General features: G+C 43.7%; 1 protein-coding gene across 4 annotated transcripts in view; it reads left to right on the top strand.

Moving 5' to 3' along the window:
• Window positions 1–27729, top strand: part of BRI3BP (BRI3 binding protein) — a 108959-nt gene that overhangs the window by 8250 nt on the left and 72980 nt on the right. For 3 of the 4 annotated variants that reach the window (XM_082353234.1, XM_082353233.1, XM_082353232.1), the window contains exon 2: window positions 3839–3941. In XM_082353234.1, coding sequence (XP_082209360.1) covers window positions 3839–3941 — 103 coding nt within the window. Of the gene's footprint in view, window positions 1–3838; window positions 3942–8820; window positions 15277–27729 lie in introns of those variants that run through there. The other variant, XM_082353235.1, reaches the window with a different exon arrangement.

A 27729-nucleotide genomic window follows, 5' to 3' on the forward strand; every position in this document is an offset into this window, starting at 1 on the left:
GGCCTCTCTCCTTGGCTGGCAGATGGCCGGCTTCTCCCTGTGGTCCTCACGTGGTCTTTCCTCTGTGTGTGTCTATGTCCCCATCCTTCTTGTAGGGCCACCAGTCCTGTTGGATCAGGGTCCCTCATATTGATCCCATTTCACCCTCGCTGAGATTTGGAGGAACACAGTGCAGCCCGCAGCACCCCCTGAGGGCTCCTGTGTCTTCCCACAGACAAGGGAGCCAAGGAGTCACATTGCCCAAGGGGAAACCACAGTGAGTGGTGCCAGGCCCCCGGGGCAGAGAGCGAGTGTGGTTCCCACCTCTCAGTCCAAAAGGCCCACGATGGGTCTGTCCCTGCAACACCCTCTCCTGCCCCGGCCGGTCCCCAGGGTGGGCCTGACTTTCCTCTGAGCAAGGCCAGACCCTGGTTGGGCCTGTGGGTTTCTGAGCACCTGCTTGAAGACGTTTGTTAGGTGGGAAGGGGATGGCTCCGTTTGGAGAGAGGGCCGGACCTCCGTCCTTGCTGGGAGCGCTGGGTTGCCACCCAGCAAATCCTCGGGTCTGACACAAGCAACCTAAGCAGCTCCCACGTCCTGAGGCCTTTACAGGTTCTTATGGCTGTCTCATCTTAGTCCCATTTTACAGCTGAGAAAGTGGAGGCACAGAGAGGGTCACAGCAGCAGCAGCTGTTGTCTCTTCCTCCCCAAATAAGTACTTCTTCACACCCTTTCTAGGAGAGCTGGTGCCCTTGAAAAGCCTGGTAGCTTTTGGTGTGGAGCTCTTTCCTCTTTCCTCCACTTGAACAAAACGTACAAGTTGCTACCTATTGGCAAACGTGTACAAATCACGCGTACTTTAAAGAATTACGACAGGAGAAACAAAACGCAGTAGATCCCTGACAGGGAATGCTCTTTGGCAAGAAAGAGGAATTAAGTACCGATTCATGCTGCGACGCGGGTGAACCTTGACGATGTTATTTTGAGTGCAAGGAGCCAGGCACAAAAGGTCACGGATTGCCTGATTCCACTGGTATGGAAAGTCCAGGAAAGGCAAATCCATGGAGATGGAAAGGAGATTAGTGGTTGCCTAGGTTGGGGGGTGGGAGGCAATGGGGAGTGACGACTGCTGTTGGGGACAAGACTCCTTTTGGGGTGATGAAAATGTTCTAACGTTAGATTATGGGGAATTTCTAAAAAAAAGCTGTGAATCGTGCCTTTTAAAAACGGGAACTTTATGGTATGTTTGTAAGTGATATGTCAGTAAATCTCTAACCAAAAAAGAATTATAACTAAAGCAACACCAGTGTGCCTTCTCTCCAGGTGATGATACAGTCTCCGAAGTCCCCTCACCCACCCACGCCTACCAAAGAGAGGGAACGTGACCCTCTCTTCTCTCAGACACACATGCTTCCTCCTTTTTTTTTTTTTTTTTACGTCAACCCTTCCATTATTTTTTTTTTACTCTTCCAGTTTAAAAAAAACTTTTTTTAGATAGGAGTACAGTTGATTTACAATGTTATGTTAGTACCCTTCCAGTTTTTAAATAGCAGCTTATTGAGGTATAATTCACATACCATACATTTCATCCATTTAAAATATATCCTTCATATATAATTTTCGTATCTTCACAGGGTTGTGTAACCATCACCACAGTCAACAGTGGAACATTTTCATCTGCTCAAAGAGAAATCCTTTAGCTATCAACCTCTCTCCCTAACCCCTAGCAACTGCTAATTTACTTTCTGTCTCTATGGATTTGCCTATTCTGGATATTTCCTATACGTGGAATCACAATTTAGGGTCTTTTGCATCTGGCTTCTTGTCCTTAGGGTAAGGTTTTCAAGTTTCATCCTTGTCGAAGCATGTGTCAGTACGTCATTCGTTTTTATGGCCGAATAATATCCCATTGTGTGGATATGCCAGGCTTATTCATTCATCAGCTGATGGCCACGTGGTCTTTAAATCTACAAATCCCTTTGGTGCTTGCAGCTAGGAAATTTAAGGCTAAAAGGATGATGTCCTCGCAGAAGGGTCTTGGGGCCAAAGCTTCTGTTAGAAGATCGGGGACTTCCCTGGTGGTCCAGTGGGTAAGACTCCGCGCTCCCAATGGAGGGGGCCTGGGTTCAATCCCTGGTCAGGGAGCTAGATCCCGCACGCATGCCGCAACTAAAGAGTCTGCATGCCTCAACTAAGACCCAGTGCAGCCTAAATAAATAAATAAATAATAAAATTTTAAAAAAAAATCGGATGTCAGTAGACATTTGGAACCTCTGTTGGGTGCGTCAAAGCATTTCACACAAATCTCATTTAACACTCACAACAGCCAGCTGCGATGGGTACTATTAATAACTCCACTTGTCAGCTGGAGCCCTGGTATATAGCACACATATAATCTACCCATGGCCACCCAGCAAATAAGGGGCAGACCTGGGACTTGAACCCAGGCGGTTAAGCTCCCAACCCCGCATGCTCTTAGCCAAGTGACAGCAGTAGCGCGGAGGTTACTGGCATCCTTTGCTCTCCTGGCCACTGATGCAACACTACTCCTCTTTCCTCTGTCCTGGAGGATGGCTCCAACCAGGGTATCCAATTTTAAATGCTGTAACCAATTCACTTCGAGGCATTTAACCTCTACACGTGAGCCTTGCAACACTCTGGTCCCCCTGGGAAGCTGGGAATAACCTAGGTGCCCATCCATAGGGGATTGGGTAAGCAGCTGCAGGTGTGCCATCTTTGCAAAGAATGAGGCCGCTCTGTCCTGCCTGCAGTTGAATAATCAAGGCAGAGTGTTCCATGAGAAACACGGCAGGACTGTACACATATGCTGCCGTTTATGGGGGAAATATTTGTGCCATTCTTCACCCGGTGCATCTAAGAGAGGATCCGCAAGCGAGTGGTAACAGCGGAGCCACCGGAAGGGGGTTTGGGTTGCGGGGAGTGAGACTTTATACCATGAGGGTAGAATATCACTTTTTTTTTAATTTGGCCGCACCGCACGGCATGTGGGATGTTAGTCCACTGACCAGGGATCGAACCCGGGCCCTCAGCAGTGAAAGCGCCGAGTCCTGACCACTGGACCGCCAGGGAAGTCCGAGAATATCACTTATTTTTTAAAAAAATAGAGCAAAATGGGACTTCCCTGGTGGTCCAGTGGTTAAGAATCCGTCTTGCAATGCAGGGGACTCCGGTTCGATCCCACAGGCCGTGGGGGCAACTAAGCCCGGGCACCACAGCGAAAGATCCCACGTGTCGCAACTAAGACCCAACGCAGCCAGAAAGATAAATATTTTTTTAAAATACAGTGAAATGAAGCTGCAGCTCATGTTCATCCTCGGAGAGCTTCAGTAGCCCCGGGTCCTTAAAGCCGGGATGGACGTGGGTCTCTACTGTTTGCACACGCTAGGGAGATGCTGATGGGACTCGAGTGTGAGAACCACAGTTCTCGCCCTTCAGAGTTGCTCCCACGCAGCAGCGTCCAGGCCTCTGGGTGAAATAGGTTGGTTGCAGCGCCTCCCACTGTTTGAAAATGAGAAATCAGGCAGAGTCTTTGACAAAAGAGTCGGCCTAGAAGGGCTCCGGGAGGAATCGGAGGTGGAGTGAGCAGCTTTGCAGAGAGCTCCCGGCTCCCCCGATGCATTCCTCCCCCCGTAGGAGGGAGATTTGTCTGGATTCGCTTGGTTCTTGGCACCTGGACAGTTAGTCCCGAGCTCCGTCAGTCCCCTGGGCTACTCGGCCAGTCCTGGGACGGCCTTCGTCATCGGCCGGCTGTGTTTTCTCGTCCAAGTGTAAGCTTGGCCGGACTAGGCAGGAGGGAGCTTTGGCCGGGTCGGTAATGATCTCTTTCTCGTTTCTGCAGTTCCTGACGAGGCTGACCGAGAGGTTCGTGCTGGGAGTGGACATGTTTGTGGAAACCCTGTGGAAAGTCTGGGCGGAGCTCTTGGACGTCCTTGGACTTGACGGTAGGTGTGGGGGGCATTCATTTGAAGGCACTGTTTCATTCTGGTGCTTGTCAAATTATGGGAGTGGTACCCAGGGCGGGTGGCACAAGAGAAAACGAGGGGGGCAGTGAGGATGTGAGAGAACCTTTTTTATTGTCATCGTTGCGTGCATAAATAGCTGAGATTACCAGATGCTATTTAGGACAAGGTGCAGGTGGGCAGTGCCAACTTGTCTGCCCCCAGGCAAACCTCGGGGACTGGAGGTGGAGTCTCTAGGTTGTTGGGGTCCGTAACCAACTACTCCAGTTACTTAGAAAGGGATTTAGTACAGGGAATGCGGCACTCACATAGTCATCACAAGGGCTGAAGGAGCGATGTGTGACCCCCCAGGGGGTTGCTGCCCTGGGCCAGGAATTGGAAGGCAGCTGCTGCAACCCTTTGAATTCAAGCTCACAGCCCTGGTCCAGGCTGCTGCCTGTCTCCAGGAAGCCTGCAGCAGTCTGTGTCGGGGTCCCCTAGACCATCCCCAGGTTCCGTGCATCTCCAGGAGGACTCCCAGGACCCAGCATGTGGTCGTACTCACAGCTGTGGTGTATTACAGTGAAGGACACAAAGCACAGTCAACAAAGGGAAAAGGCTCACGGGGTGAAGTCTGGGGGAACCAGGCACAGGCCCCCAGAGCCCTCTCCCAGGGGGGTCACTCAGGACACCCTTTATTCCCCGAGTGAGGTGTCCTGTACCAGGGACGCCCAATAGAGGCTCAGCCTCTAGGGTGTTTATTGGCGGCTGCTCATGTAGGCGCCCTCTGCCTGTACTTTCCAAATTCCCGACTCCCCGAAGGAAAGCAGGTGTCAGCGTGAACCACACTGACTGTAAAAACCTCCAAGCCAGGGAGCCCCTGTTCTTGGGGAGAGGAGGGAGCCCTCACTGCAATGTATGTGCAATTCACTCAGCTCTCCAGGACTCTGACCACGTGCCCCCAAGTTGAACTCAATTCTAACCCTATCTCCTTGGAGGTAGCATCTGATCCCACAGGTCAAGGGCTCAGTCCCACAATCGGCCCCACTTCAGACACCAGTCACAGATCCGGGTTGTCACCCATGCTTCTGACAGACTAGTATAGATCAGAGGTTCCCACGACCCCTCCGCACCATGGGTTCAATTAATTTGCTAGAGCTGCTTGCAGAACTTAGGAAACCTGTTTACTCACTCACTAGATTACTGGTTTATTATGAAAGGATATAACTCAGGAACAGCCAGGTGAAGGAGATGCATGGTTGGTGGGCAGGGAGCGTCCACGTTCTGAGTTCTCTTGTCTCATTGGCTATTGGTGATGGATTCAACCTTCAGCCCCTCCTGGAGGTTAGAGGGCCCAACCCTCTAATCATCTGGTTGGTTCCCCTGGCAACCACCCTACATCCTGAGAGGCTTTCCAGAATCACCTGATTAACAAGCGCAGGTGTGGGTGAAAGGGGCTATGAATTATCAAGACACTTGTATTGCACTTGTCACTTAGGAAATTCCAAGGGTCTTAGGAGTCTATGCCAGAAATGGGGATGGACACCAAATACATGTTTCTTATTATGCATCACAACCTCACACTCCAGAAATCCAAGTTCCTGGATGCCAGCCAAGGGCCCACCTTGCCAGCAGGTGTTTCTAAAGAGTGGCCTCAGGCCTGCTGGGTGAACTCTTCCCTGCACAGCTCCTAACTAGGGTCCCTTCTCAACAAATCAGCCAGAGCAATTTTTTTTATTACTACTTTTGTAGTAGTGATTTAAAAACAAAAACAAAACAAAGAAGTCAGGTCAAGTCACTCTCCTTAAAGCTGCCCAGTGACTTCTTGCTGCACTTGGAATCAACCAGGTTCCCACCCAGGACACTGCGAGCAGCAGGGATGTGCCCAGCCCCCCCCACCCCGTTCTGGGACACGCTGGGGTCTTTGACACTTTCCAGTCCCTCCAGGTGTTCCCTGCTGGGGGTGATCCTCCCGGGCCTATGCCTACTCCCATCTTCCCCATGCTTGGGTCTCTGGTATGTGACACCTCCTTCAAGAGGCCCCTCCTGACTACCCTGTGGGAGGAACCTTGTCCGCAGTTCTCACCCTCAGCTGTAACATCTCCCTCCCGTGTGTGTGTGTTATGCATCTCCCTTCTGAGATCCCGTGAGTGGGGTCTTGCCCACCTCCTCCAGGCTGCAGCCTCGGCCCTGGCTCTGCCCTGGCACAAAGGGGCCCATCGTTAATATGAATTGGAGGCCTGGGCTTCCCTGGTAGTGCAGTGGTTAAGAATCTGCCTGCCGGGACTTCCCTGGTGGCACAGTGGTTAAGAATCTGCCTGCCAATGCAGGGGACACGGGTTCGAGCCCTGGTCCAGGAAGGTCCCACATGCTGCGGAGCAGCTAAGCCCGTGCGCCACAACTGCTGAGCCTGCGCTCTAGAGCCCGTGAGCCACAACTACTGAGCCCACGTGCCACAACTACTGAAGCCCACACACCTGGAGCCCATGCTCCACAACAAGAGAAGCCACCGCAATGAGAAACCCGCGCACCACGACAAAGAGTAGCCCCCGCTCGCCACAACTAGAGAGAGCCTGTGCGCAGCAACGAAGACTTAATGCAACCAAAAATAAATAAATAAAAATAAAATTAAAAAAAAAAAAAGAATCTGCCTGCCAATGCAGGGGACACAGGTTCGAGCCCTGGTCCGGGAGGATCCCACATGCCGCGGAGCAACTAAGCCCGTGCACCACAACTACTGAGCCTGCGCTCTAGAGCCCGTGAGCCACAACTACTGAGCCTGAGTGCCACAACTACTGAAGCCCACACGCCTAGAGCCCATGCTCTGCAACAAGAGAAGCCACCGCAATGAGAAGCCCGCGCACCGCAACAAAGAGTAGCCCCCGCTCGCCACAACTAGAGAAAGCCTGGGTGCAGCAACAAAGACCCAGTGCAGCCAAAAATTAATTAATTAATTAATTAATTAATTTTTTAAAAAAGATATATGAATGGCCAACAGGTACAAGAAAATGTATCAATACTACATTACTAGTGGTACAACATTACTAGTCATTAGGGAAATACAAATCAAAACCACAATGAGATATTAATTACCTCATGCCTATTAGCATGGCTATTATCAAAAAGATGAGATAACAAATGTTGGTGAGGATGTGGAGAAATTGGAACCCTTGTACACTGTTGGTGGGAATGTAAATTGGTGCAGCCACTATGGAAAACAGTGTGGAGATCCCTCAAAAAACTAAAAATAGGGAATTCCCTGGTGGTCCAGTGGTTAGGACGTCACGCTTTCACTGCTGAGGGCAGGGGTTCAGTCCCTGGTCTGGGAACTAATATCCCAGAAGCCATGCAGCGTGGCCAAAAAAAAATAAAAAATAAAAATAGACCTACCATATGATCCAGCAATTCCACTTCTGTGAATATATCTGAAGGAAACAAAAACACCCTGTCACAGAGATAACTACACCCCCATGTTCATTGCAGCACTATTTACAATAGCCAAGATGTGGGAACAACCTAAGTGTTCATTGACAGATGAATGGATAAAGAAATTTTGGTGTGGGCTTCCCTGGTGGCACAGTGGTTAAGAATCTGTCTGCCAGTTGAGGGGACACGGGTTCGATCCCTGGTCCGGGACGATCCCACATGCCGCGGAGCAGTTAAGCCTGTGCACCACAACTACTGAGCCTGCACTCTAGATCCCACGAGCCACAACTACTGAAGCCCACGCACCTGGAGCCCGTGCTCCACAACAAGAGAAACCACCGCAATGAGAAGCCCGTACACCACAACGAAGAGGAGTCCCCGCTCGCTCCTGTGTGAGGAACTGCAACGAGAGAAAGCCCGTGTGCAGCAGTGAAGACCCAATGCAGCCAAAAATAAATAAAATTAAAAAAAAAAAATTTTTGGTGTGTGTATATATACAATGGAGTATTATTCAACCATAAAATGAAGGAAATCCTGCCGTTTGAAACAACGTGGATGGACCTGGAGGGCATTAAGCTAAGTGAAATAAGTCAGAGAAAGGCAAATACTGTAGGATCTCACTTATATGTGGAATTTAAAAAAAAACAACTCATAAAATGAGGGATCAGATTTGTGGTTGCCAGAGACAGCAAGTGGGAGGCAGGGGAATTGGAGGAAGATGGTCAAAAGGTACAAATTTGCAGTTATAGGATAGATAGATGGAACTTCATGTGTGGGTACCAGTGACAATTAGGTTTGACTGTGAGTAACAGAGACCCCAAATAACAGCAGCTTAAACAAGATGGAAGCTTATTTCTCTTATGTGAAAGTTCACAGGTAGGTGGTTAGGCAGGTAGGTGGCTTTGTAGCACATTCTCCTCGGGTCCGAGGCCCCTTCCATATTATTGCTCCCCAATAGTTGACCTCCCTTCCCTCATGACACAAGACAGCTGCTCCTATTCCAGCCATCACATCCACATTCCAGCAGGCAGAAGAAGAAGAGGTAAAGGGCATATTCCCACTATTTCTAGGAAGCCACCCCAAAACATTTCTGCTTACCTCTCCTTGACCAAAGCTTAGTTATGTAGCTGCAAGGGAGGCTGGGAAACGCCCTTATCCTAGGCAGCCATGTGCCCAGCCTAACACTGGGCATTTGTTACTATGGAAGACAGGAAGGAAGGAAACTGAAGGCCAGTTTTCAGGCTCTGCCCCACCTGAAAGGTGTTTCAAACCCACGATATGACAGCGTTGCCCTGTCTTTTCCCAGGACTTAGTATAAAGGCTAACGAGGCAGCCGACTTTAGTTCCTTGGGATGTAGCAGAGGCGCAGCCAGTGAGCTGAGCTGCCCACCCCCAGCTTGCAGAGAACCCCCTGACCCCGTGTAACCGGCCGCTGTCCCTCTGTTCTGTCCTGCAGTCTCGAACCTGTCCCAGTACTTCAATCCGAGCTCGGTGGCCAACAGCCCCGCCCGTGCCCTCCTGCTGGTGGGCGTCGTCCTCCTGGCCTACTGGTTCTTGTCTCTGACCCTGGGCTTCACCTTCAGCGTCCTGCACGTGGTGTTCGGCCGCTTCTTCTGGGTGGTGCGGGTCATCCTGTTCTCCATGTCGTGCGTGTACATCTTGCACAAGTACGAGGGCGAGCCCGAGAACGCCGTGCTGCCGCTGTGCTTCGTGGTGGCCGTCTACTTCATGGCCGGGCCCATGGGCTTCTACTGGCGCAGCAGCCCCAGCGGCCCCAGCGTGGAGGAGAAGCTGGAACAGCTGGAGAGCCAGGTCCGGCTGCTCAACATCCGTCTCAACCGAGTGCTGGAGAGTCTTGACCGCTCCAACGGCAAGTGACAACCAGCCAGCCGGCCGGGTCCCCTCCTCCCAGCGCCCTCTCTCCAGAAACAAAAGAGAAGAAGAAAAAAAAGAACGCCAAACCCCAAACAGTCTTAATAAACATGTCTGAGCAAGAGAGTGGCGCTTTGCGAGGGTGTTTCCGGCCACGTGTCAACTCTTAGGACATCTTCCGGGAAGAATGGGACAAGATCGTTGATGTAGAACTACCCACCAAGTGTCATTAGTGGAAAAAAATCTTTTTTAAACAAAGGATATAACCATATTAGCTGTACAGGAAGAGAAGTTTATCTGTGCATAGAGCATAAAGTTAATTTTTTCAAGCATTTAAATACGCCTTTTGTAAGGTTTTTTAAAACAGGCAGATCGAGTTAAGTTTTAATAGACTTAAAACTTTACATGGAGGGGAAGAAATTGCTAATTCGACCTTTTGGAAGAGTTTCAAGGCAAGCATTTGTTTTTGCAGCGTAGGGATTGGTGGGTGAGGTCTGTGTTCATTCTTTTCAGGTTCCAAAGCTGTGACCTTCATTTCATGTTGTTTTTCGTTGATGTCAATTCGATGAATGTTGTTGCTTCTGAATGTGGGCTATTATTGGGTTTCAAGGATGAAACTAAACATCTTTTGGATCCTAGTGACCCTAGCCAAGCCCCCTTCAATCCTATTTCTAAATGAAGAAATCATTATTTGTAGAAAACCTAAGATTTTTTTCCCCCTTCTGTACTTCAATGTATTTTAACCTCAACATTTTGTAAAGGGAAATTCAAGGACCAGGCAAAGAAATGTCTTTGGGGTTCGATGCCGGGAGCTGCCTGGGTAAGCTCATTTAGGAATCTATTTGGTGTCCTAATTTCGCCATTTGCCAGCTAGGTTGATACAGGAAAGATACACTCTCTAGGGTTTTTTGTTTATTTGTTTCATCTTGGTTTTGGGTGACTCAGGACCTTAGAAGGAAAACCAACCATAGCAGCTAATAATAACATTTTCAAGTCTGTTGCTGCTTATAAAGCATTCTCAGGAACAATAAGCAGGAATAAGCCAGACTTGGAGAAGATCTGAATTATTTTTCCTGAAATTTTTACAGTGCATGTGTTAGGTGCTTTTTGCCTGGAGTCTGGGGTGACCTCATTTTTAGGTGGTCCCTAGGGGCAGAGAGAGGTATGTGCAGGGCAGACAGCTGTGGGGTCACGGACAAAGGGGGCTTTGCAAGGCTTGAATCAGGGACTAGTGGAGATGCCCCTTTCTGGGTACCAACAAGCACAGGAGAGCAAGGAAAGAATTCCCCAGGTTTTGCTGCCAGGGGTCATGACTGTCTTTCCTTGCCCACCTGCGTCATGCCCTAGAGCCCCCTCACAGGAGCCCCTCTATGCAGGTTTGCAGAGACCCCTGTCAGATCAGGTAGAACCAAGACCTTTTGGTCCAGGTATCATTTTGGGGAAAACTCAGCTGCCTGCCAACTCCTCGTGTGCCGCTTTTCTGTGACGTTTTACTTGGGGTTACAAGTACCTGGAAAACGGAAGCAAACGTTTTCTGAGGACGTTTATGAAACTTCTGTTTTTAAGGTGCACGATAACGGGACCCAAACTCTCCCACATTCAGTTTGCTTCCTGAAACACATGCATATTCTCTAGAATTTGCTTGGGCAAATCTTTACCCGTGGACATTTGACCCCCGTGTTTTCTGCATTGAAACCGTTCCAGTTTTGTCAGTTAGATATTTACAGACAAATCTGTTTTAGCACAGGGTATGAAGAACTCCAGGGAGGTCATCTTTGCCTTCCTTCCTTTTGTGCATTTGGCTTCTGTGTATTTGGCATGTTTAGGTATCTGCTTTGCTCCTGTTAGCCAGAAGGGAAATTGACATTCTCTGCACAAAGCTTTGAAGTCTTAAATTACTGGTCTGGGTATAATATCCACTCTGTTCTCTCACACATGGAAACCTGACGGGCACTGTGCTGTATTGAGATCCAGGCAGGAAAACCATGTTAACTTCTAGTAGATCGAGGAAGGCTCACGTGTCTAGGTGATGGTGGACTCAGGCCACAGCATCAACTGGAAGTTGCTGTCGAGAATATGCACCTGGTTTTCCAAATTGGCTAAGTGTAGGCTATGAAGCCAGTTTTATAGTTCAATATACTCAAAGGAATGATGTCTTTATTTTTAACAAAAGTTAAATAGTTAATTAGTTCACTAGAAGTATCACTTCAGGGTAGAACAGTCCTTGAAATTCTGGTAGAAATCATGGATGTTCGATCTGAATAACGCCTGCTTTTTAATGCGTAAATTTGACTTTTGCTTGGGCGTGTTCTTAACCCCAAATAGTTAGGGTTTTTTTTTTTTTTCTTTCTCCATTCCATGGAAGCTTGTAGGGTATTTGGCCTCCCCCATGCCCCCTCATCTCTTCCTTTTTTCTCTCTTTTGTACATGGAGAAATGTATTTTTGTACCATATCTCATACCTTGAAGAGAAACCTTTTTTATATCTTCAGGGCTGTAGAGTATATTAGTGTAACACATCATTCAACGTGATATGAAAACATCCTGACGAAAACTACTGTGGATCTCTGTTTTAGTTAAGACTCAGTTTTTTAGATATCTTCAAGTTCATCAATGTTAATTTCCCAGTGCTTCAGTATCACAGTAAATACCAAGAACAGAAAATAGTCCAGAAAAAAAAAAGGACCAGCTATCTCCAGATCGCTGGATTTCTGTGGATGTTTGGAGCAATCTCTTCCATGACATCCTAGCAAAGATGCTTGAGTGGCACATCAGCCTTCTGTAAATATATTTTCCAGTACCAATCAGCATTACCTGCCTTCTGGGTTTTTTGGTTTGCTCGTTTTTGTTTTTGTACCCCGTATCATTTCTGGTAGCAAAGTGTAACAACAGAATTTCCTGAAAGCTAGCCTTGTGAATTATGCCAGGGGTCTTAACTTATGAAGGTGACTGAGTGACAACACGGAGAGAGGTTAGTGCCGTTGAAAGAAGGTTTTTAATACCCACAGTTTCCTGGAGACGACAAGCATACCATGCCATGTGGGACCACAGGAAGCCTGATAACACGCAGGGTCAGGAAGCAGACTGGATCTATGCTCTTCTGACTGTGGTGGGAAGTAGCTAGTTGGGGATATCACCTGTTGGAACTAAGGGTGAACATGCAGGATGGGGTCAGTGCTTGGGAGGGTTATAATAGGACTTTTGCACACCCACGAGGGCTGGTTTGCAGGGAAGATGAAAATCACTTTGGTCGTTAGTCTGGCCCTGTGATTCAGCAGCCTTCTGGTTAGGAATAACATGTCAGATGTCCAGTGCAGAATCTAAAACATGGCAAAGACACCTTCTCACTAGTGGGAATCCTGCTTTGCTTCATCTCCATGCTTCTGGCTGCTTCTTAAGATGCTTTTGAGGAACGATACCTGCCTTACAATGTGACACCTGAGCACTTCTCCCTGATGGGTTTTGAATTGGCTGGTTTAATCAAAAAACCAGCTCTCCCATCCAGCTAGCTCACTTTAAAAGGAATTCCTGGGAGTTCTCTGGTGGTCCAGTGGTTAGGACTCGGTGCTTTCACTGCCGTGGCCCGGGTTCAATCCCTGGTTGGGGAACTAAGATCCTGCAAGCTGCTCGGCGGGGCCAAAAAAAATAAAAGGAATTCTTTAAGGCCCTAAAGGTGTCAACCTGCTCCCCCAACTTTTTAAAATAATACATCATCATTTTTGTTTATGGCCATTTGAGTAGTTGAACCTTTCCTCCTCACTTGTGAATAATAGAAGTATATATTTTTGCAGGATCTAACACAGTACCCTTAAAATTAGTATTGGATAACCATCAATATGATGTATAGTATCTGGGATAAACAAACCTTGTCGTCAATTCTGTACTCTGCTCTTATTGATTCCTTGATATGTAGGAGATACCCCAGGACCAGTTTTTCCCTGGTGGTGGCATAAAAAGCTGATTGTCCTTTGCACCGTCTACTGAAGATCTGCGGCAGCTAATGTTGTTATGAACCATATGTTCTAATGTCTTTTTGCATATTTAAAGGTTTTATTGTAGTGTCAGTTTTAATATCCGCATGTGTGTTAAATCTTTGAATACTGTAATTAAATTGATTTCTTGTGGTGGTGATTAGCTCTCACTTAAAATCCAGCGAAGCAATTATTTCCCTCTTAACTGGAAATCATATTTGTGAGGTATGGTACCCATCATCCACAGTGTATTCATGAATCAAATTTGTATTTTGTGTATCTGGTTATAAATTTTACGTAGCATTTAATTTGATACTATAAATCCACTTGATTTTAATATAGTGGTGTGTGTGTGTGCGTATGTGGTGTGTGCGCACTTTAGTTTCATGAGCCTTGGGAAACTGATTCTACAAATATCATAAATAGACATAAATGTATAAGGCTTATTTTTTTGGCAGAGCGATCCGTACATCCCTCTTATTTATTAAATCACTGGCTTTGGTGTTATGTAGAGATATTTGTAGACCGATTTCAGAACAGAATTAAAATATTGTGAAAATTACAGCTTAATAAATGTTTATGGTAATTTTGTTGTACAGACTTCCTAAATATATTTCATTACTTCCAACCAAGCATTTGTGGAGTTTTCCCAATCTTGACCTGTAATGCTGATTCCATGATTCTGTTCCCCTGTCCAAGGAGAGTCATACAATCTTGAATTTAATTGTTTGATTGGAGGTAGTGTTGCCACATAAAATACTGGACACCCAGTTAAATCTGAGTTTCAGATAAACAACAAATGCTTGTTTAGTGTAAATATGTCCCATGCAATATTTGGGACACACACCAAAGGAAAACAAAAAAGAGTTGTTGCTTATCTGAAATTCAACTGGGCATTGTATATTTTTATTTAATAATTCAGGCAATCCTAGCAGGGTATAGCAACTGATGTACACCCCTCCACCCGACCCTGAAATGGAATGCTTTTGTGGGTACTAAAAATTGTTTCCTAGCCTTAGCAAACATTCAGGAAGAAATGTAAAGGGAGAACGGAGACGTTAAATACACTTATGACCTGAGAGTATTGCTCCTGGGAATATTTATATTGCAAAGAAAATCTCACAGGGGTCTCTAGGGGACAGTTTGAGGCCAGTCATGGTGACGTTATCTGGAGGCCCCCTGGCTGGCCCAGCACTGGGAGAGCGAACAGGTCAAAAGCAGGGACCTCACACCATGGAGGACAATGCAGCAGTGAGTCACAGCATCAGTGCTGGGTGAGAAAGGGGACCGGAAGGAGAAATGACAGCATTGCCCATTTGAGTGAGTTAAATACATCTGGTTAATCATTGTGCAAGAGTACAGTAAAAAAAAGATCCATGCACCCCAATGTTCTTAGCACTACTTGCAATAGCCAAGACATGGAAACAACCTTAATGTCCATCGACAGATGAATGGATAAAGAAGATGTGGTACATATATACCGTGGAATATTGCTCAGCCATAAAAAAGAATGAAATAATGCCATTTGCAGCTACATGGATGGACCTAGAGATGATCATACTAAGTGAAGTAAGTCAGAGACAAATATATGATTCATATCACTTATATGTGGAATCTAATAAAAAATTATACAGATGAACTTATTTACAAAGCAGAAACAGACTCACAGATCTCGAAATCAAACTTATGGTTACCAAAGGGGTAACGGGGGTGGGAAGTGATAAATTAGTAGATAGGGATTAACGTATACACACTACTATATATAAAATAGATAGGGAATGGTTAGGATTTGGTGCTTTCACTGCTGTGGCCAGGGTTCAGTCCCTGGTTGGGGAACTGAGATCCCACATGCCTTGCGGCGGTGGCCAAAAAATAAAAGAGATAACTAATAAGGACCTACCGTATAGCCCAGGGAACTCTACTCAATATTCTGTAATAACCTATATGGGAAAAGAATCTGAAAAACGATGGATATGAGTATGTGTATGGCTGATTCACTTTGCTCTGCACCTGAAACACGGCATTGTGCATCAACTCTACTCCAATAAAAATTTTTTAAAAATAATAATAGGGCTTCCCTGGTGGCGCAGTGGTTAAGAATCTGCCTGCCAATGCAGGGGACATGGGTTCGAGCCCTGGTCTGGGAAGATCCCGCATGCCGCGGAGCAACTAAGCCCGTGTGCCACAACTACTGAGCCTGCTCGTCTGGAGCCCGTGCTCCGCAACGGGAGAGGCCGCGACAGTGAGAGGCCCGTGCACCGCGATGAAGAGTGGCCCCCGCTCTCCGCAACTGGAGAAAGCCCTCGCACAGAAACGAAGACCCAACACAGCCAAAAATAAATATAAATAAAGAAAAGGACTGGAGAATAAATGTACCTTTAAAAAAATAAAAAATAAAAATAATAATAAAATAAAAATAATAAAATGTGGCTACTAGGAAATTTTATTTTATTTACTTATTTTTTTTTGTCCCTGCCGCACAGCATGTGGGATCTTAGTTCCCAGACCAGGGATAGACCGGCACCCCCTTCAGTGGAAGTGTGGAGTCTTAGCCACTGCACCGCCGGGGAAGTCCCTACTAGGAAATTTTAAATTACACATGTGGTTTGCATTTGTGGCTTTCATTATATTTTTACCAGACCTCATTGAATAATATAAACAGCACTGGAACAGGGCCAACTTCAATCACTCAGGTGCTTATTACATTGAAGCATAGTGGTGGTAATGGCTGGCTCTGCGGGCTTATGTGGCCCCTGGGGAGGGAACAAGTGTGACTTTAGGGATCTTTATGCCCAGCAGGGGCTCAATGCATATTTGTTGGGAAACAAATGAATCTTGTAACTCAGGACAGTAATTCATCTGCACAATACAAAGTATACTGGAGTCTGGGCCAGAAATTGTCTCATCCTAGGATAATCTACCCTGATAACCCTCAGGTAAATCAGTTCCAGCTTGACAGTGGTCCTCTGTCCTGCACACCATTGCGGAAAGGCCAGAGCATCAGATAAACATGAGGCTGGAGGATTTCCGATTATCGAGCTGAAATTAGAGAAATGCGGGGGGGGGGGTCCTAGGGAGCGATGATGTGATTTTATGATATAATAAGAAATATATATTTGGTCTTCGTTCCTGGTTCCTGACACAGAGCTCCTAAAATCCTTGGAATTTCCTGAGTGATGGGGGCGAAAGGAGCATCTTTCGCTATTCGTAACACGCCCCTTCAACCTTACTGGAGTTTATGCTAATGAGGTGGCTCTCGGTGGGCCCCAGGATGGGGGCTGGCTGCCAGAAGAACCAACAGTGCAATTAGGGGATTGGAATTTTCAGCTCCCCAGCCCCTAGCTTCCAGGTTGGGGAAGGCATCCTTGTACCAGGAGGATGGCGCACCCCCATCTCCACTTGGACAAGAGCTCCTATACTTGGGAGCCTTCCAGATCTCGCCCTATCTACCGCTGGCTGTTCATCTTTATCCTTTGTCACATCCTCCATAATAAACTAGTAATAGTAAATAAAGCTGTTTCCCCGAGTACTCTGAGCCCTTCTAGCGAATTATTGAACCTGAGGAGGGTGTCATGGAAACTCTGATTCGTAGCCAGGTTGGACAGAAGTGTGGGCAACCTGGGGACCCACCTACTTTTGATCCGCATCTGAAGTTGGGGGGGGGCAGTCTTGTGGGACTGACCCTTTAACCGCTGGGGTCTGCACTAACTTCTGGTAGTTGGTGTCAGGAATACTTAATGTGAGGGAAAACACGCATTTGGTGGTCAGAGTGTTCAATAGTTTTCCCTTAGATGAGTTTTAAGACCAAGGGTCCCACAGGTTGACATGAAAGGTAACAGGAGGGACTGCCCCGGCGGTCCAGTGCTTAGGACTCCACACTCTCACTGCCGAGGGCGTGGGTTCCATCCCTGGTCAGGGAACTAAGATTCTGCAAGCCTCACAGCCTCACACGCGGCCAAAAAAATAAAGAAAAAGACAAAAAAAGAAAGGTAACAGGAGGAGAGGGATGGTGGTTACATGGCCCCTGTAAGTGACAGCAGTAATTCTCATAAACAGAGCCTTCTGTGTGTCAGCTCTGCTCTACCTGCCCTGGCTTGTTGAAGCTACCCACTCTCTTTGCCAGGAAGGGATTATCTCTGTAATACAAACGAGAAAACCCAGGCTCAGAGACGTTGAGGAATACTGCCCCACATCAAATGGCAGAAATCATTATGCCCCTTATGGTCTCTCTCCTGGTGAAGTTGTGGCTTTTGAGGGTTTTTTCCAAACTTGTATCAGTAAAGATATTCATTAGTCACCAAAACAATGACTATAAAAGATGACAATCAGAAAGCTCAAATAACTACCATCTTCTCTATGCTGAAGAGTGGCAGCTGGGAGTAATGATAGATAGTTTTTGTTGTTTTACAGTTTACCATTTTTTGAGAAAATTTAAGACTTACAACAAATTCTTGTTTCGTATGTAGCTCAGAGAGGTTAAGCTCCTTGGACAAAATAGCACAGCTAATAAGAAGTGTGGGGAGAATATTACTCAGCCATAAAAAAAGAACGAAATGATGCTATTTGCAGCAACATGGATGGACCTAGAGATTATCATACTAAGTGAAGTTAAGTCAGACAAAGAAAGACAAATCTCATATGATATCACTCTCGTGGAATCTAATTTTTTTTAAAAAATGATATAAATGAACTTATTTACAAAGCAGAAACAGACTCACAGATTTCGAAAACTAACTTATGGTTACCAAAGGGGAAACGTGGTGGGGAGGTCAGATAAATTAGGAGCTTGGGATGAACATACACACCCTACTAGACATAAGACAGATAACCAACAAGGACCTACTGTAGAGCACAGGGAACTCTACTCAACATTCTGTAATAACCTATATGGAAAAAGAATCTAAAAAAGAGTGGGTATATGTATAACTGATTCATGTTGACAATACAGTGGAGAAATACATATATCTGATTCACTTTGCTGTACACCTGAAATTAACACAACATTGTAAATCAACTATGCTCCAATAAAATTAAAAAAAAAAAAAAAAAGAAGTGTGGGGAGCCAGGACTGAAACCCAGCAGGCATAGAGTGTGTCCTCTGTATCACCAAAGTTTACGTATAACAAGCTTTTCTCCTGACAGTTGGAGAACGTATAAATGCATGCATTTGGTCATTCTCCCTCCATTAAACCAATCTGCAGCCATGCCGGGAAAGTAGGAGCTTAATGTACCTTCACAGCTTTTTAGACATTCAGGAGAATCTCAGTTCGGATTGATTTTTTTCTGGACACTTTTTGGATTTCAGGGGTCTCGGGTCATCCTATTCCAAGAGGTTACGTTACTAGGATTTAGGATCTTGGTCCGGTGGAGTGAAGTAGTTCTCTCCTCATGAATCGGACAAAACCAGGGTACCAAGTGTACTCCCATCAACTTAGATTTCAAAAGACTGCAGAGTTGCCTTGGCTTAGTTGTTGTTGTTGTTTTTTAACATCTTTATTGGAGTATAATTGCTTTACAATGGTGTGTTAGTTTCTGCTGTATAACAAGGTGAATCAGCTATACACATACACATATCCCCATATCCCCTCCCTCTTGCGTCTCCCTCCCACCCTCCCTATCCCACCCCTTTAGGTGGACACAAAGCACCTAGCTAATCTCCCTGTGCTATGCGGCTGCTTCCCACTAGCTATCTAGTTTACATTTGGTAGTGTATATATGTCCATGCCACTGTCTCACTTTGTCCCAGCTTACCCTTCCCCCTCCCCGTGTCCTCAAGGCCATTCTCTAGTAGGTCTGCGTCTTTATTCCCGTCTTGCCCCTAGGTTCTTCATGACCATTTTGTTTGTTTGTTTTTTAGATTCCATATATATGTGTTAGCATACAGTATTTGTTTTTCTCTTTCTGACTTACTTCACTCTGTATGACAGACTCTAGGTCCATCCACCTTACTAAAAATAACTCAATTTCATTTCTTTTTATGGCTGAGTAATATTCCATTGTATACATGTACCACATCTTCTTTATCCATTCATCTGTCGATGGACACTTAGGTTGCTTCCATGTCCTTGCTATTGTAAATAGAGCTGCAATGAACATTGTGATAAATGACTCTTTTTGAATTATGTTTTTTTCTCAGGGTATATGCCCAGTAGTGGGATTGCTGGGTCATATGGTAGTTCTATTTTTAGTTTTTTAAGGAACCTCCATACTGTTCTCCATAGTGGCTGTATCAATTTACATTCCCACCAACAGTGCAGGAGGGTTCCCTTTTCTCCACACCCTCTCCAGCATTTATTGTTTGTAGATTTTTTGATGACGGCCATTCTGAATGGTGTGAGGTGATACCTCATTGTAGTTTTGATTTGCATTTCTCTAATGATTAGTGATGTTGAGCATCTTTTCATGTGTTTGTTGGCAATCTATGTATCTTCTTTGGAGAAATGTCTATTTAGATCTTCTGTCCATTTTTGGATTGGGTTGTTTGTTTTTTTGATATTGAGCTTCATGAGCTGCTTGTATAATTTGGAGATTAATCCTTTGTCAGATGCTTCGTTTGCAAATATTTTCTCCCATTCTGAGGGTTGTCTTTTTGTTTTTTATGGTTTCCTTTGCTGTGCAAAAGCTTTTAAGTTTCATTAGGTCCCATTTGTTTATTTTTGTTTTTATTTCCATTTCTCTAGGAGGTGGGTCAAAAAGGATCTTGCTGTGATTTATGTCATAGAGTGTTCTTCCTATATTTTCCTTTAAGAGTTTTATAGTGTCTGGCCTTACATTTAGGTCTTTAATCCATTTTGAGTTTATTTTTGTGTATGGCATTACGGAGTGTTCTAATTTCATTCTTTTACATGTAGCTGTCCAGTTTTCCCAGCACCACTTACTGAAGAGGCTTTCTTTTCTCCATTGTATACTCTTGCCTCCTTTATCAAACATATGGTGACCATATGCACATGGGTTTATCTCTGGGCTTTATCCTGTTCCATTGATCTATTTCTGTTTTTGTGCCAGTACCATACTGTCTTGATTACTGTAGCTTTGTTATATAGTCTGAAGTCCCAGAGCCTGATTCCTCCAACTCCATTTTTCTTTCTCAAGATTGCTTTGACTATTCGGGGTCTTTGTGTTTCCATATAAATTGTGAGATTTTTTGTTCTAGTTCTGTGAAAAATGTCGTTGGTAGTTTGATAGGGATTGCATTGAATCTGTAGATTGCTTTGGGTAGTAGAGTCATTTTCACAATGTTGATTATCCCAATCCAAGAACATAATATATCTCTCCATCTGTTTGTATCATCTTTAATTTCTTTCATCAGTGTCTTATAGTTTTCTGCATACAGAAACTATAAGGTCTTTTGTCTCCTTAGGTAGGTTTATTCCTAGGTATTTTATTCTTTTTGTTGCAATGGTAAATGGGAGTGTTTCCTTAATTTCTCTTTCAGATTTTTCATCATTAGTGTATAGGAATGCAACAGATTTCTGTGCATTAATTTTGTATCCTGCTACTCTACCAAATTCATTGATTAGCTCTAGTAGTTTTCTGGTAGCACCTTTCGGATTCTCTATATATAGTATCATGTCATCTGCAAACAGTGACAGTTTTACTTCTTTTCTGATTTGGATTCCTTTTATTTCTTTTTCGTCTCTGATTGCCGTGGCTAAAACTTCCAAAACTATGTTGAATAATAGTGGTGAGAGTGGGCAACCTTGTCTTGTTCCTGATCTTAGAGGAAATGGTTTCAGTTTTTCCCCATTGAGAACGATGTTGGCTGTGGGTTTGTCATATATGGCTTTTATTATGTTGAGGTAGGTTCCCTCTATGCCTACTTTCTGGAGAGTTTTTATCATAAATGGGTGTTGAATTTTGTCAAAAGCTTTTTCTGCATCTATTGAGATGATCACAGTTTTTCTCCTTCAATTTGTTAATATGGTGTATCACATTGATTGATTTGCATATATTGAAGAATCTTTGCATTCCTGGAATAAACCCCAATTGATCATGGTGTATGATCCTTTTAATGTGCTTTTGGATTCTGTTTGCTAGTATTTTGTTGAGGATTTTTGCATCTGTGTTCATCAGAGATATTGGCCTGTAGTTTTCTTTTTTTGTGACATCTTTGTCTGGTTTTGGTATCAAGGTGATGGTGGCCTCGTAGAATGAGTTTGGGAGTATTCCTCCCTCTGCTATATTTTGGAAGAGTTTGAGAAGGATAGGTGTTAGCTCTTCTCTAAATGTTTAATAGAGTTTGCCTGTGAAGCCATCTGGTCCTGGGCTTTTGTTTGTTGGAAGATTTTTAATCACAGTTTCAATTTCAGTGCTTGTGATTTGTCTGTTTATATTTTCTATTTCTTCCTGGTTCAGTCTTGGAAGGTTGTGCTTTTCTAAGAATTTGTCCATTTCTTCCAGGTTGTCCATTTTATTGGCATAGAATTGCTTGTAGTAATCTCTCATGATCCTTTGTATTTCTGCAGTGTCAGTTGTTACTTCTCCTTTTTCATTTCTAATTCTGTTGATTTGAGTCTTCTCCCTTTTTTTCTTGATGAGTCTGGCTAATGGTTTATCAATTTTGTTTATCTTCTCAAAGAACCAGCTTTTAGTTTTATTGATCTTTGCTATTGTTTCCTTCATTTGTTTTTCATTTATTTCTGATCTGATCTTTATGATTTCTTTCCTTCTGCTAACTTTGGGGTTTTTTTTGTTCTTCTTTCTCTAATTGCTTAGGTGTAAGGTTAGGTTCTTTATTTGAGATTTTTCTTGTTTCTTGAGGTAGGATTGTATTGCTGTAAACTTCCCTCTTAGAACTGCTTTTGCTGCATCCCATAGGTTTTGGGTCGTCCTGTTTTCATTGTCATTTGTTTCTGGTATTTTTTGATTTCCTCTGTGATTTCTTCAGTGATCTCTTGGTTATTTAGTAGCACATTGTTTAGCTGCCATGTGTGTGTATTTTGTACAGTTTTTTTTTTTCCTGTAATTGATATGTAGTCTCATAGCGTTGTGGTCGGAAAATATACTTGATACGATTTCAGTTTTGTTAAATTTACCAAGGCTTGATTTGTGACCCAAGATATGATCTAAACTGGAGAATGTTCCATGAGCACTTGAGAAGAAAGTGTATTCTGTTGTTTTTGGATGGAATGTCCTATAAATATCAATTAAGTCCATCTTGTTTAATGTGTCATTTAAAGCTTGTGTTTCCTTATTTATTTTCATTTTGGATGATCTGTCCATTGGTGAAAGTGGGGTGTTAAAGTCCCCTACTATTATTGTGTTACTGTCGATTTCCCCTTTTATGGTTGTTAGCATTTGCCTTACGTATAGAGGTGTTCCTATGTTGGGTGCATAAATATTTACAATTGTTATATCTTCTTCTTGGATTGATCCCTTGATCATTATGGAGTGTCCTTCTTTGTCTCTTGTAATAGTCTTTATTTTAAAGTCTATTTTGTCTGATATGAGAATTGCTACTCCAGCTTTCTTTTGACTTCCATTTGCATGAAATATCTTTTTCCATCCCCTCACTTTCAGTCTGTATGTGTCCCTAGGTCTGAAGTGGGTCTCTTGTAGACAGCATATGTACAGGTCTTGTTTTTGTATCCATTCAGCCAGTCTATGTCTTTTGGTTGGAGCATTTAATCCATTTACATTTAAGGTAATTATCGATATGTATGTTCCTATTACCATCTTCTTAATTGTTTTGGGTTTGTTATTTTAGGTCTTTTCCTTCTCTTGTGTTTCCTGCCTAGAGAAGTTCCTTTAGCATTTGTTGTAAAGCTGGTTTGCTGGTGCTGAATTGTCTTAACTTTTGCTTATCTGTAAAGGTTTTAATTTCTCCATTGAATCTGAATGAGATCCTTGTTGGGTAGAGTAATGTTGGTTGTAGATTTTTCCCTTTCAGCACTTTAGATATATCCTGCCACTCCCTTCTGGCTTGCAGAGGTTCTGCTGAAAAATCAGCTGTTAACCTTATGGGGATTCCCTTGTATGTTATTTGTTGCTTTTCCCTTGCCTTGGCTTAGTTTTTAAATCCTTTCCTTATATTGCTTAGAACACCCTGTGTGAATTATTTGAATGTTATCCCACAAGCATGTGTGTATATATATATATATATATATATATATATATATATATGTGTGTGTGTGTGTGTGTATATGTATAGATACATATATATGTATATATATATAGACACATATTTTTTTTTTCTCACATGGAAGAAGACTTGGATGCTTAAAAAAGTTCACTCAAAACAAAAAACAAAAAACAAAAAAAAAGAAGGGACTTCCCTGGTGGTCCAGTGGTTAAGACTCCATGCTCCCAAAGCAGGGGACCGGGGTCGATCCCACAAGCTGCGCTGTGCGGTTAGGTGGGAGGTGGAGAGGGAAGAAGTGTTCACTCATTTATTCCTTTATTCATCCATTGGCCTAGGCCTGCGGTTCTCAGAGTGTGGTCTGGGTTCTAATTACATAAAATACTATTAGTCGTAAGTTGTTTGCATTTTTCACTCTCATTTTCTCACAAATGTACAGTGGAGTTTTCCAGAGGCTACAAGACGTGTGATATCATAATAGACGGAGTGCTGCATCCGAGATGAGGATTCAGCTGTTTTCGTTAAGTGAGATATTAGAGATTTGTAAAAACAGAAAACGATGCCACTCTTCTAACTAATTTTTTTTTTGTTTGGCAAAGTATAGTTATTTTTCCAAAAATATGTTGTTTATGGTACCATATAATGAACTTTTTATTATTTTTAAATGAATATATATATATATATATATATACACACACACACCTATATATTGGTTCTCAGTTTTTATTTCTAATTTGGTAATTATTTCTAACTTGACTGTTAATTCTAATTGATAGATTCTAATTCTAATTGATAAGCCACAGAAACAAAAGCTTTTGGGGTCTTCAGTAAGTCAAAGAATATATAAAGTTCCTCACCTTAGTCTGTTTGGACTTCTATAATGAAAATACCATCAGTTGGGTGGCTTAAACATTTATTTCTCACAATTCTGGAGGCTGGGAAGTCCAAGATCAAGGCAGCCTCGGATTTAGTGTCTGGTGAGGACCCATTTCCTGCTTCAGAGACAGCTGTCCTCTCTCTGTGTCTTCACATGGCAGGAAAAGAGAGCTAGTTTTTCTTGTAAGAGCATTAATCCCATTAATGAGGGCTCCACGTGCATGACCAATTCACCTCCCAAAGGCTTCATCGCCAAATACAATCACATTGGGGGTTGGGTTTCAATATGTGAATTTGGGAGAACACAGACATTCCATCTATAGCAGTCCTGAAACCAAGAAGTTCGAGACCTGCTGGCAAAGATAAGTGATCTCACGGTACACAGTTCAGAGGAGCAAAAGGGTGTTGGGTGAACACCAGGTCTTGCTCCTGCCCTGCCCCCGACCACCACATTCTCCTCCCCAAGGCGACCCCTTCATCAGTTTCTTATGACTCCTGCTAGGGATGACCAATGCCTGCAGTAGTAGGTATGCATATACCATTATTTAACAAATAATAGTATATTCTACACACTTTTCTGGACCCCGTTTTTTTGTTTGTTTTTGTTTCTTTGTACATACACCTCAGTTTGCTGTACCATTCTTTGGCTGATAGTACCCCATTTTATGGATATACCACAATTTCTTTAACCATTCCTTTATTCCTTTATTAAGGATATTGGTAAATTTGTTCTGATCAATGGCTGCACTTCCTAAATTGACTTATTTACCTTAAGTGCCCATTATGTTTCTGTGATTTTTATGCAAGTGGTTGCACTTAGTGCAAATATAAAACTATGTAACATTATTATATAACACAATATAACACTTATATGACATAACACAATATAATGTTATTGAGTGTTTAGTTTTGCCGATAGTATTCTAGGAACTAGGCTGTTAATTTCATTTTACCCGTCTTTCCCTTGGTGCAGAAAATTGGAAACCAATCTATGGTGATCAAACAAAAAGGTGCATTTACATCTTTAGTCTAATGCAGCAGTCCCCAACCTTTTTGTCACCAGGGACCAGTTTCATCGAAGACAGATTTTCCACAAAAGGCAAGGGGGTGGAGGGATGGTTCAGGCAGTAATGCGAGCCATGGGGACCGATGGGGAGCTGCAGATGAAGCTTCGCTCGCTCTCCGCTCACCTCCTGCTGTGCGGCCTGGTTCCTAACAGCCCGAGGACCAGTACCGGTCCGCGGCCCAGGGGTTGGGGACCCCTGGTCTAATGGATAAGCTTGCTTTTCTTTTTCCCCCAAACATGTCATTTGTCCCATCTATTCCAGTTGTAACACAAAGAGGCTAAGCATTATTAACAAGAGTGAAATAAGAGTGGTAGTATTTAATCCCAGGGCTCCTTAAGGCAGGCCAATTTCATTCGGGACCCAGGGATTTGGGGTTATTCTTCAGTGGTGTATATGCACTAAGATTTAGTGTGTTCTGTGGCAGAGGTGTGCGGGCCCATGTCCTGGCGCTGGCTGAGCATCTGCAGCTATGCCCACAGCTCTGCATCTCCTCCAGAGTCTCAAAAGTATGCTAAGTATTCAGCGCTCTTATTTTCTTGTCCTGTGGAACCACTGGACATTCTGCCATGACCGACAGGCTCCAAACACTTTTTAAAGATAACTTTCTCACAACAGGCAAGTTTACAAGTCTGGAACACACCTTGATCATGTTTGCATTAGGTCTTATAATTTAGCAGCAGGTACAGGACAGAAACAGCATCTTATAATTTAAAAGTTTCCACAACTGGATTTCATATTCAAAACACTCACCCATAGCCAGCTATGACTTCTATCCTTACAGTCACTAAAGATGTAATGCCAATTACTTCCAATTACTGCTGAAGTCAGATTTTTTTTTTCTCATTCTTAAATCTATACTTGACTTCAACATTGGCAGGCTGCTGTGAATTGGATGTTGATTAAATCATAAAATGTAAGCATTGGGAAAATGTAAATTACAGGCCATGAAATCAAAAATTAACAGAATTAGGCACTTCCCTGGCGGTCCAATGCTTAAGACTCCACACTTCCACTACATGGGGTGTGGGTTTGATCCCTGGTCTGGGAACGAAGATCCCACATGCCACATGGCGTGGAAAAAAAAAAGGAAATTAACAAAATTAGGAAGAGAAACCTCTGCAAAGAAGTTATCTCATAGGGCTTCCCTGGTGGGCAGTGGTTAAGAATCCACCTGCCAATGCAGGGGACACGGGTTCGATCCCTGGGCTGGGAAGATCTCATATGCCGCGGAGCAACTAAGCCCATGCACCACCACTACTGAGCCTGCGCTCTAGAGCCTGTGAGCCAGAACTACTGAGCCCTCGAGCCACAACTACTGAAGCCCACGCACCTAGAGCCCGTGCTCCGCAACAAGAGAAGCCACCACAATGAGAAGCCCACGCACCGCAACGAAGAGTAGACCCCGCTCGCCACAACTAGAGAAAGCCTGCGTGCAGCAATGAAGACCCAACGCAGCCAAAAATTAAAAAAAAAAAAAATGTATTTAAAAAACCCGACGGAAGTTATCTTATAAAAGAGAATGAAATCAGCCTTTAGGTGTCAACCAATTGGAGAAAGAAAAGGAATCTAAAGAAAGGATGAAATGATGAATCCTGTTCAGGTCTAGACAAAAGTCAAAAAGGCCCCTATCAGATTATGGGTAAAAATGCATCTGTGAATAAATACGTATTGAGTGCCTACAGTTTGCCTTGCATTATGACAATGAATTCTCTCCTCTCTTATATCTGTTTTTCTGTGTCAAAATTCTTCTGCAAGTGTTTTATTTCAATGATTGCAAGTCTCTGTTTCTAAGGCTGGTCAGAAAATAATACCACCGTTAAAAAGAGCTGATTTTAGAAATCTGAGAATGCAACTATAAGCTATACATACATATTCTATACATATGTGTATGTTTAGAAAACGTTTCAAAAAACAGAACTGGATGGGAATTCCCCAGTGGTCCAGCGGTTAGGACTGGACGCTTTCACTGCCAAGGGCCAGGGTTCAATCCCTGGTCGGGGAACTGAGATCCTGCAAGCGATGCAGCATGGCAAAAAAATGAAAAAAAAAAAAAAAAAAAAAAAAGAAAGACAAAGAACAGAACTGGAGAAAATAACAGACAAATAAACATCATTATGGAGCCTTACCAGAGCTAGAAGCTATGAACCCAGGTTAAGTTATCTTTTTATTTCTAGAGTTATGTGACTGGAGTGTCACTTTCCTCCTTCTTCTACTTTAGTATTTTCAGTCACTTGTATATATTTATTTTAATTTGGCTCTGGCTCCCACCTTCACAAAAGTCTCAAGTTAGCCTGTGAACTTATCTCTAAGAGTGATTATTTCTACAGTCACAGATTCACTGTTTTGCAGGCATACCATTTTCATCACACGACTTTAAACACACCTTCTGTTGTAAGTACATAATAATCAAAATCTTTAATAAATCCTAAAAATTTCCCCCGAATAGCACAAAGCATTGCACTGTGTATATATTCCAACATTGTATTAAAATAATTAGCATTA

Source organism: Balaenoptera borealis, assembly GCF_965194805.1.
Source record: "Balaenoptera borealis genome assembly, chromosome: 14".
Classification (NCBI taxonomy): domain Eukaryota; kingdom Metazoa; phylum Chordata; class Mammalia; order Artiodactyla; family Balaenopteridae; genus Balaenoptera; species Balaenoptera borealis.